At 33.5% G+C, this 12,394-nt stretch overlaps 1 protein-coding gene across 5 annotated transcripts in view; it reads right to left on the reverse strand.

Annotated features, from left to right (window-relative positions):
* The window catches only part of dpp6a (dipeptidyl-peptidase 6a), a 480,122-nt gene that overhangs the window by 27,458 nt on the left and 440,270 nt on the right, over positions 1–12,394 (reverse strand). For all 5 annotated transcript variants that reach the window (XM_087309078.1, XM_087309080.1, XM_087309079.1 and 2 more), the window contains 4 exons: positions 11,533–11,651; positions 7,860–7,907; positions 1,691–1,789; positions 1,539–1,608 (listed from right to left, as the gene is read on the reverse strand). In XM_087309078.1, coding sequence (XP_087165204.1) covers positions 1,539–1,608; positions 1,691–1,789; positions 7,860–7,907; positions 11,533–11,651 — 336 coding nt within the window. The remainder of the gene's footprint in view (positions 1–1,538; positions 1,609–1,690; positions 1,790–7,859; positions 7,908–11,532; positions 11,652–12,394) is intronic.

Below are 12,394 nucleotides of genomic sequence, written 5' to 3' on the forward strand. Positions count from 1 at the left end.
ACGTTGTGTTGCCAAAACAAGTGGGAGAAGAATTGTTTGGAGATATAGGTCGTCAGGGTTGCTTTTATAATTTGCTGCAGTGAAGGTTTTGTTTTCATTTTCACGCTATGAGAGCACAGCTGGACTCATGTGTGGATTACAGTGCACGCGACACAGACAGAAATACTTGTCTAAGGAACATTTTTTACCCGAGAGCTTTTCTCATCTGGAAATGCCTCTCGTCTCCTTTTAAAAATGACATGGCTCCAGTTGGTGTTGATTGTCCTGTCTCTACAGATTTGGTAAGTAAGCGATCAGTGGTCTTTGTTTATTCAGATAGCAAAGTTAGTTTGTAATGTCAGCAGTACTCTTTCAGTGTTTAAAGACAGACCTTAGTCAAATGATTTCTAAGTTACTAAAGTTTACAGTATGTTATCATGACTACAATATTATAGACTGAAAGATCCGCTATAAATGCTACTATCCGAGTGTAGGATTTTTGCCGCATTTTGTGAAAGGGATAACACACATGGTCTTTCTGACGCTACCTGCTTAGTGCATATAAGTGCATCTAACTTTTTTTTTTCTCTCATATGCTGTGCTGTATCAAAAATTGCATTAAAAATACACGCCTACAGCAGTTCTTCAAATCAAATATTTCATTTGTCAAGAGGGGCATGAATAAAATTCTTGAATGAAAGAGCCAAACTATAGTTAAAGTCCACCATTTAATAATTTATCAAATAATTTGATTACTGATGTCCATGTAAACACAGTCAATGTCTTTCTCCCCTGCGTCTGTGTGTTTGTTTTGCCTCTGTGAAAATCTGCGTTTGCTCAAATCGAAACTCCCATTTATATACACCATTTTTATGCACTACCCTCCTCCGACATGCCACCCTAAACAGAGCTGGGCATGTCCACTTTTTCCAAACTAGAGTTGTGAAAACACCCAGCTGAAAAATGAATGGGGTAAAATGAATATAAGACGCCAGGATGGACATGTTTGCATATTATTAAGTGTATTTATCTGTTTAAAAACTCAACCAAATACCAAAGCATACACTTTCACTCCTCTTCAAATCGCATGTAAAGAAGCTGATCTGAGAACAGTATCTGTATATGGAGCGAGTCCATTAGTCACCTGTGTGCAGTGCGCTTGGAGTGCGCGGCTGATCAGCGGCTGCTGCACAGGCGTGCGTTTCTGAAAACTATGGTTTGCCAACTAAAGTTCCACAGTTACAAACATCGTTCGTTGATTTGGCCTTTCCCAAATCCATCGTTTCAAGAAACTGCATCGCAAACTTGCATGCTTGCAACTACACCTCCAGAAACCTTGCAAGAAACCTTGACTAAAGTTATAAGTGGGACTCGGGGGAAATAATAACAGATAAGTGTAGATTATGGCTTTTTAAATGAGGGACCAACCTAGATGGAAGTTCATTGGGGATTTCAGAGAAACTGCTGGAACCTGACACACTTTTCTGCATAAAGCATGAGGTGTGTGTGTGTGTGTGTGTTGTTGCGTAACAAGAGAATGTTTCATGACATTTACTCACACAAGGAGCAGAAGTGGGTAGTGTGATGTGTCTATGAAGCCTGCAGGTTTCAGGATCTGCACGCTGAGGCCTGTGTAGGTGATATTAATAACCCTCTTAATCATTTTAGAGCAAGCGAAATTCAGCAATATAACGGGATTTAGTTAACATACTGTAATCCTCTATGTTTATCTCCCTGTATTCCACTCTCGGCATCTGCATGGAGTTCACCTTTCTCCTTATGTTCAGATTCAACTCGATGTCTTGCACCTCTGGAAAACAAGACAACAAAAAAAAACAATCATTGTATGATTTAAAACCATTCATTAAAGCCACAATTTCCTGCTAGAAGGGAAAGAAAAGTTAGAAAACTGTTTGGATTTGACTTCTCTGTTAATATAATTATATAATAACCTTATCCTTTATCATAGCTATAGCACTTAATCTCATTTACTTTGTAACATTAATTAGCATTTTGCATCACTATGACCCATGTCTCTACATTTGTAAGTAAATATGATGAAGCATGGCAGAGTTAGTCACAATCACCAGCAATCTAGTCTGTGCAGATCGCTGGAGAATTGCACATATGACCATTTAATAAACCACAACTCCCATCATGCACCTCACACACACCAGTTTCTGATTCCCCCTTAATTACACACACACACACACACACACACACACACAACTGATAGCTCATGATGGACTAATCAGATGAACTATAAAAACAGCACACACAGTGTTTTCCTTGCCTTGTCCTTCCGTGATTTTTGATGTTTGCTTTGTGCATTGTTTTATGTTGTTTTGCCGCAAGTCCTGACCATTCACTTTTTTTTTGTCTACGCTTTTGAATTACCCTCATGTTACCGTTTGTTCCTTTTAGACCATTGCCTGACTAAGCTGTTAATAAACAACATTTGGACCCTCACCTTTGTTGTACCTTTGTTTATGGTAATTTACTGTAATCACAATTATTGGTGTACAGTAAAAAATGAAATTAAATAATTTTACTTTAAAGGTGGGCTTATAATGAAGCACACAGAATGACAGTAAATAATTCCAGCTATATTCAACTATTCAAGTCCGTTAAGTGCTGCAGTTTGAACCAAACTATTTATGAAACTTAATTAATACACCTATATTTGTATTCTGCTTTTATAACATCCAAATCAACCTACAGTTTATTGTTTGTTGTTTCCATGTCTGTATTGCAGACATGGATGGATATATATATATATATATATATATATATATATATATATATATATATATATATATATATATATATATATATATATATATATATATATATAGCTCATTAGCTCCCCTTTGATAGTTTTTTCTTTTTTAAATATTCATAACAGATTCAGGAAATTTTCACAGTATGTCTGATAATATTTTTTCTTCTGGAAAAAGTCTTATTTGTTATATTACGGCTAGAGTAAAAGCAGTTTAAATTTTTTTATTAACCATTTTAAGGTAAAAATTTTTAGCCTCTTTAAGCAAATTTTTTTCCCCGACTGTCTCCAGAACAAACCATCGTTATACAATAACTTGCCTAGATAAAAAAATCAGTTATTAGAAATGATTTACTAAAACTATTATGCTTACATATGTGTTGAAAAATCTTCTTTCTATTAAACAGAAACTAGGAAAAAACAACAAACAACGGCGCTAATAATTCAGAGGGGCTGATAATTCTTACTTCAACACACACAAACACACACACACACACACACACACACACACACACATATATATATATATATATATATATATATATATATATATATATATATATATATATATATATATATATATATTCAGAAACTGAGGTGTGGAAAGAGTGAATAATAACTGAATTATTGGTCAAATTACGACTGAAATAAGAAATAAACTTCAGGGGGAATTGCAAAACCAAAACAAAATTCAATGTTTATCTCAAACCAAGCATCTGCAAGCACTTACAAAACCTCCTCAAACCTGCAGAAATAAGCAGCAAATTGCTCTGGGATAAAAACAAAGCGGTTGTAGATGTTTGTGAGAGGCTGGTGAGCAGCTGGCTTTTCTGATACAGAGGCACGAAATAGAGCAGATATCACGTCTGCTGCTGTAAACACAGAGACCTTCCATTCTAAGCAGAAGCGATAGACTCTTGGAAGTGAACGTAACAATTAAGAGCACATTGTGGCGGAGGGTTTCGTTTTAAGATGAGCTTATCAGCACCTGTTCAGACCCAAGACTCACAAAACACATACTAGTTCCCATTGTACCAATACTATTGACAGTCACACATCTGAAAACAGCTACAATTTGTACTTGAACGTGGACAGTGCGCAATTTCATTATTTATTATTATTTTTTATAATCCTTTATGAGTTTGGTTTGTAAAGCAGTATGAACATGATCCCCATGTCACACTGTAAGATTTCAGTTGTTATAATGTCAACCTGGGGTGCGTTTCTGAAAACCATCGTTAGCTAACTAAAGGTTGCAAGTTCTGTTGTTACAAAGACAATTTGTTGATATGGCGTTTTACAAATCCATCTTTCCAAATCCAACATTCGCAAACTGCATGGCAAACTTGTACGCTTACAACTACACCTCCTGAGCTGTAGTTCGAAGCATAGTTTCAGGTTGTGTTCTATTCCCTGTTATCCCCTCTATGCCCTATTCTTCTAGAACATTCCAACATTTAAACTTGGAATGATTTAAAAAAAAAAAAAAACACTAAAGTCGTCTCTCTTATGTGTAATTTGATTTCAAAGTCTTTTTACAGTTCAGTTTTAGCGATCTCTTTTATATTGACAATTGCATTTCCTTCGCAGTGCACTTTGAAAGCATTTTTGCCATTTTGAACACAACCATGGCTCATGACAAAAGCTTTAGGTGACCTTTTATTTAAAAGCGAAATTTACGTTAAGTCTACGAAGCTTGTGTAAATAAAAATACAGCGTACGCTAATGCCTTTACATTATTGTAAGTTATTTATTAAGAAATGTATCTGTACTGTATGTGACATGGGCCTGTTAAACCATTTCTGCAGTGGTTTGAATGTGTCAAAGTTGTTGCAAAGTAGACTTAAAAAAATAATAAATAAACAATATCCTAATTTAATAACAACAACAACAATAAAAATTGTTGTTATTATTGTTTTTATATTATTATTATTATCATCATCATCATCATCATCATCATCATACTATTATATTATTATTAATATTGTTGTTGTTGTTATTATTATTATTATTATTATTATTATCATATTATTATTATTATTATTATCATACTATTATATTATTATTATTATTGTTGTTGTTATTATAGTATTATTGTTTTTATCATATTATTATTATTATTATTGTTATTATTATTATTATTATTATTATTATTATTATTATTATTATTATTGTCATTATTATTATTATTATTATTATTATTATTATTATTATTAAGTAGAATTTTTTTCATTTCTTAATAAATAGCCTGCTGTAAATTAGGCCTACAACCATTAAAGGTTTATATGATTTATATATGAGATTAGAATACGTGTTAGCTAAGTGATTTTATATGAAATATTTTCTATAACATTTGTAAAGGAAACATAAATAGGTCCTTTGTGTCGTTTACAAATATTTCAATTAATATGGAAAACGAGTGCATGTTTTTACTAAAACTAATATTGGATTTTTAAAAATGTTTGATTATGTAAAACAACATCATTTGCACAAAAAAAAATCTTTTCTTTTTCTCTAAAGAAGTTGTTACTCTATTCCGTTTAGAGCATCATTATGGGCGTTATACATCATAACTAATGTGGTTCAGTTGATTTATCTGCGACAGAGAAAGTACGTGTTTTGGGAAACACTCGTCACTACATCGTTCTTTTCCCACACTGTGCATCGTCCTATGATAGTTCAGCCGCGAGTTACGTTGTTGTTTGGGAAGCACACATCTGTATGACAATGAAGGTGCATTAACCTCCTAGGGCTTAGTGGTCACATACATGGACAGCACATTTTAGCTCTTAAGTGGCTATTTAAAATACAGACATACAGTGTCATCCTGCAACTGTTTTGCAGCATAGGAAATGTCCCAAACACTATTTTTATCTGTCCAAAATGGAAACAAAAAGTTGTGTTTACTCTCTGATAGTCAACACATGTTGAAAGAAATGTATATATTATATATGCATTAAAAAACAGTCAGGAAAAAAGTGTTTATGTAAAGTCAGACCACCAGTCCACATATATGGAAATCATTTTTCTCTAAAAGTACATCATATCAAAAGGTTTTATTCTAGTTCGGTTCCAATAAGCCCAAATAGCAATGAGAAATAATATGTAAAATAACACCTTGGGCTTTAAGAGGTTAAAAATGGAAACACTCAAGAAGACTCTGGAATTTGATGTCATCCATTCATGGCACCTTTAGTAACTTGTTCTGAAATAAAATCTAACAACACAAATGTTAAATTTGCTCATAGTCTTCCTTGATAATGACACCAGAAGTTAAAACTGGGCTGTATCTGCCTAAACCCTCAGTCCACTAATATAGTCACGTAAAAAGTGAGTGAAAACGTGTAAGTGAATTGGAGCACAGAGTGAACCAGAAGGGATGCTGTTTTGTTTGTGCTTTGCGGGTTGATAAATCTTTACCGCATGTCTCTGGACTGGGGGAAACCGGAGCACTCGGGAAAAAACCCACGCGAACATGGAGAGAAATGCCAACTTACCAGCTACCTTTTTACTGTGAGGCAATAGTGCTACCCACTGCACCACCGTGATGCCCACTCAGTTAAACATCATTTGGGAAATATTTTTAAAAACTATAAAAACTATAAAGAACTAAAGATTTAATGGATTATGTTTATGAATCTCTTATCCAAAGAGCATCAACACATTAATTAATTAGAGGGAAAATTTGATCGAGAGAGACATTCATCAGCAGTCTGTAATCAAGCCAAACTAACAATCATAGACCACAGATTTTAGCCTGTAGGACAGGGCTGTCCAAACTCGGTCCTGGAGGGCCGGTGTCCTGCATAGTTTAGCTCCATCTCTCTTCAACACACCATCCTGGAAGTTTCTAATGTACCCAGAAAGAGCTTGATTAACTGGTTCAGGTGTGTTTAATTGGAGTTGGAACTAAAATATGCAGAACAACGGCCCTACCGGACCGAGTTTGGACAACCCTGCTGTAGGATTACAGACATCTTTCAGGACTGCCAAAAAGTTGTAAGAACTTTGGATTCAACGGCAAACAAGCTGCTTTTATAAGCAATCCACACACAGATGACTTCAGTGGCGGGCCGTCACACTGAATCAGGCTCTCATTGTGATATTTGTGGGCTTACAGGATATTACATACATAATAACACAATTACCAGCCTCTTACACAAAGAGGTCACATTTTATGGAAGACATGGTGTGTGTCTGGCAATAATCCAATCATCTCTGAGTGCTCTCAGTGTTTGAGAGCGGGTGTGTGTAGGGTGACTCAATCACACGCGGCCCAAGGCAGGCCTGGGAGGAGCTGTTTTTCAATTGAAATGCTGTGGGTATATAGAGTAAAGCAATAGAGATGAGTGTGTGAGTTTAGCTGTGCAGAGGTTGGTAATAAGAGCAAACACGTGAACTTACTTGGCAATCTTCTAAGTGCTCAATTACAAGCAGTTATAGGTGGGACAACCAAAGAGGTCTGTGATGCCTGGCAAAATTTCTACTCTTTAATACCTTAAGCAAACCTTAAATCCAACACAATTACAACACTTTATAATAAGGTTCCATTAGTTAATGTTTAAAAAAATGATATTACTATACTTGTGGGGACATTTAGACACACAAATGTCTCTCACATACATATAGACACACATGCACACACGCACACACATATAGACGCACGCGCACACTTGTACACCTATCTTCATAGGGACTTTCTATTTACATAATGTGTTTTTTTTTTTCATTATTCCATGCGATTTATGAGCCTTTTTCCTCATGGGGAACAAAAATGTCCCCACAATGTCAAAATGTACTAGTATTGCTATACTGGTCATGAGGACCCAGGAAACTGTGTGCGTTTTTCTTTCTTAAATAAAACAACAGCAAAAAACAAAGACAATAATAATACTAGCTATTATTAAATTATTAAAATTAATGTGATGTGATTTTTGCCTTTTGAAAAACAGGGACATGGGCAATGTCCTCATATTCATATTCTCCTTGTAATATCTGTGTTCCACCCATGTCATTATATAAATTTGTATCCTTATGTCACAAAAACACACACACACACACACACACACACATTAGACAAAATGAAAGGGTGGATACTCACTCTGTCTATCATGTGTGCTGTAAACTGCAGCATATGGAACTCCAGGACCTGACAACACACCAACACAATCATCAGTAAATAAACACACAACAGATTTCCATACTGTAGTTATCGAACAAAACTTTGCAAATTAAACAATATAGATTTATTTTGTTTGTAAGTCAGCAACTTAGTTGTTTAATTGAATAAAACATCTATTAAAAATCAGAGTATATATATACAGTTGAAGTCAGAATTATTAACCCCCCTGATTATTGTTTTCCGCAATTTGCAATTTCTGTTTAACGGAGAGCAGTTTTTTTCAGCACATTTTTTAAACATAATAGTTTTAATAACTCATTTCTAATAACTGATGTATTTTTTCTTTGCCATGATGACAGTAAATAATATTTGACTAGATATTTTTTTTAAGACACTTCTATACAGCTTAAAGTGACATTTAAAGGCTTGACTAGGTTAATTTGGCAGATTAGGGTAATTAGGCAAGTTATTGTATAACAATGGTTTGTTCTGTAGACTATCGAGAAAAAAATTGCCTAAAAAGGCAAAACATTTTGACCTTAAAGTGTTAAAAAAAAAAAAATCTGCTTTTATTCTAGCTGAAATAAAAAAAGACTTTCTTCAGAAGAAAAAATATTTTCAGACATACTGTGAAAATTTCCTGAATCTGTTAAACATCATTTGGGAAATATTGAAAAAAAAGAAAAATAAATAAAAAAAAATCAAAGGGGGCTAATAATTCTGACTTAAACTGTATATATAGGGATGTCCTGATCAGGTTTTTTTGCCCTCAAGTCTTTTGATTGAGTATCTGCTTATACCGAAACCTGATCCGATACTTTTATAATTTACAAAAAAAGAATAAAGAAGAGAGAAGAAACAGAATTAATTGACCTTATTTTAACATTGAACAACTCTGTTAACAAACAGAGCACTTCTGTAAGGTATCTTGAAAGATCAAGTAATAAATAACATCAATTCTTTACTTTTGGACTTCAGTGCAACAGTAAATATAAAAAAATCTAATATAAAAACAAATAGCACCTAAACTTAAAATACCCAGCAGGCAATCCAAAGTTTACATATCTCACAGTTTGCTATGGTAATGTTGTCATCATCTACTTTATAATACCTCCAGACCACAGACATAATCGTGGAAACTGACCTGTTAGGCTTTGATCCTCACTGTGCCATCCTGTCGCTTTAAATTCAAATGAGATTGTGCTCCACGCCCTCCTTTTAAAAGAAGGTGGAGCTACACATGCCTATGTGTCAGTCATTCATTTTCTTGTCGGCTTAGTCCCTTTATTAATCTGGGTTCGCCACAGCAGAATGAACTGACAACTTATCCAGCATATGTTTTACGCAGCGGATGCCCTTCCAGCTGCAATCCATCACTGCGAAACACCAATACACTCTCATTCATACACATACACTACGAATAATTGAGCTCACCCAATTCACCTATACTGCATCTCCTTGGACTGTTGGGGAAACCAGAGCACCCGGAGGAAACCCACATGAACATGGGGAAAACATGCAAACTCCATACAGACATGCCAACTGCGCAGCTGAGGCTCGAACCAGTGACCTTCTTGCTGTGAGGCGACAGCGCTACCCATTGTGCCACCGCACCACCCCAAGTGTGATTCTAAACACTAAAATTAATGTTAAAATGTTAGAGCCGGTTATATTTACCACACAACTGTGTTTAAACTGTGTTTTTTGCCTAATAGATCCCCTTCAAGACTAACATACTGATACTAACATCTAAAAAACTTTATTTTAGTTTCGCAGGACCTTTAAGTCAAAACTAATGTTCACTCAAAAGCAATTTATCCAGTCACTTCACAACTGCTCTAAAAGTAATTTGAAAGACTGCAGTGTCACTAAACCAAAAGAAGACAGAAGCGCATAAAAGCTTTTGTTAATGAGCATCTGCGATGAAGCTTTCACAAGTGTCACAACGGCACCGGCCGTAAACACAGCAGTCATTCTTCCAGAAGTTCTGTCAAAGACGGTTCAGTGAATATGACCACAGCAGCATTCAAGCCTTCCAGACTGCCTTCAAAACAAATCAGCTGCCGTAGAACCGAGCAGTCCAAATAATTGAAGCACTTTGTAGAATGAAAAGTACACTGTTGAACAATAAACACACGGCCTGTTTGATAACGTGTCCACACTCACTGTCTCTGTTTCTGCTTGTGTAACACTGAACTCATCAAAGAGGTATAAAGCTTGTCAAGAGACCATAGAACAGTAAAGGTTTATGGGCTCTAAATGGGCATTCACCGCGGTGTCGACTCACAAACGTTTATTGAAAATGTGTCAGGGTTATGGTGAGGATAAAGACTCTTTTCTTTTCTCCTCACCTTTACTGACCAAACTAACGATTGAAAAATAAAGGCCAGTTACTTGCTGTATGTCACATATCTATTTTGTACTTTTTGTACTGTTTTGCTCTATAACACCTGAATAAATAAATGATGAATAAAAAAAAGTGAATGAATAAATAATTATAATAAAAAAGTTATGTTATTTATTCATTTTATTATTTTACATAGCATAACATAAAAAACAATAAAATAAAAAAATAATATTAAATAAGACATAAATAAATGATAAATCATGAAAACAATAAATGTATGAATGCATCAATAAATAAATAAAATAATAAATAAATAATATAAAACAATAACATGTTATTTGTTATGAAATGTATGTAACGTGTTTTGTTTTATTTACTAATTTTATTATTTTACAGAACATTACAAAAAAAATAAAATAACGAATGAATGAATGAATAAACAAATGTAAAAAAATATGTAACACATGTCATGTAATAAAATATGTAACAAAATGTCATGTTGTTGTATTCTATTTTTTCATTTTATTATTTGACATAACATAAAATAAAAAAATCTAATAAAAAACAAAACAAAATGATAAAGGAAAAAAATAATTAAAACAATGAAACAATATATAAATAAGTAAATGAATAAATAAATAAACAAACAAACATGTTACATGTTACAACATGTTTTATGTTATGTAACATATGTAACATATTAGATTTTGTTTTATTTAGTAATTTTATTATTTTATAGAACAAAATCAAAAATAAAATAAAAGAAACAACAGTCATAAATAAATAAATTAAACAAACAAACAAACAAACAAATTATTAAAACACTGAACAAATTTTTTTAATAAAAATAAATAAATAAATAAAATCCATAAAATTACTAAATAAATAAAATAAATAAATAAATAAATAAATAAATAAATAAATAAATAAATAAATAAATAAATTAATTCCCAGACATTAGCCAAAATCTTACATGACTTCACACAAATATAAATTCAATTACCTACCTGCAAATCAATTACAGATTTTCTTTTTTTAAATGACATTTTACTTGATGCACTAACAAAAAGTATGTACTAAAAAAATTATAAGATAGAACTAAAAATAAATAAATAAATAACACACTGAAAAAAAATCTGTAAAGCCAGTGAGTGCTCTTTAAATCTTTATTTTGGGGTGAAATGAAAGAACTATAAAATAATCTTTTAAAGTCTTTTTAAATAAATTATTTGGCCAATTGACTATTTTCACTGTAATCTATCTATTTAAAAAGTGAGAAAAAGCGCAAATCAAAAAGACGTTTACCTTTACAGTTGAGCAGGAAGTAGTCCATGGTGGGACTAAAGGAGCCGCTGACGTACCCACAGCTATCAGTGAAGTCACAGGACAGACAGCGGCGGTTGAAAGTGCCCACTGTGTCTGCGCTGGAACAACCACAGACACATTAACACTGTCAGAAAGAACAAGTCTGACCAAACAAACCATATTACATCATATAGAGTTAAAGGCAAAATGATCAGCCCCATTGTGAAATTTAAACTCGTTTTCCAAATATTTCCCAAGTGTTGTTTAATGGAAGAATGCCTTTTTTCAGCTAATTTTTAACTCTTGTGTACTGCTCAAATTTACTACCCTTTCGTTATGTCGGTAGCAGATTTTGTCCTATTGACATCCATTTAAATGACATTTTTGATTGCAAAGCCATGACAGCATATGATCATGCATTCTTGATTGTTGGAAAGATGCACCATTTGTAATTTTTACTAACAAGTCAGAGTGTATTGTTAAATCTTTGCAAAGTTTCAAAGCCCTTTACCCAAAATATGTGTCAAAATCAGATTTGTCTCCAAAAACTATTCCATTTGATGAAACAGAGAAAGTTGTGGCCAAATTAAGACTCAAAATCCCCCCAGAATGGAAGACAACATCCCCAACAGCCCACAGGGGTAAAGAAATAATAATATACTCGTAATATATTTGCAAGATACCAGTATTCAACTTAAAGTTAAATGTATTGGCTTAAGGTAATTTGGGATAATTAGGCAAGTCATTAGACAACAGTGCTTTGTTCTTTAAATGTAAAAACTGATATTATTTCAGCAAAACTTGGAGAAATAAGACTTTCTTCAGAAGAAAAAATATAATATGAAATCCTGTGAACATTTCA

This window comes from Danio rerio, chromosome 24 (assembly GCF_052040795.2).
Source record: "Danio rerio strain M-AB ecotype USA chromosome 24, GRCz13ab, whole genome shotgun sequence".
NCBI lineage: Eukaryota > Metazoa > Chordata > Actinopteri > Cypriniformes > Danionidae > Danio > Danio rerio.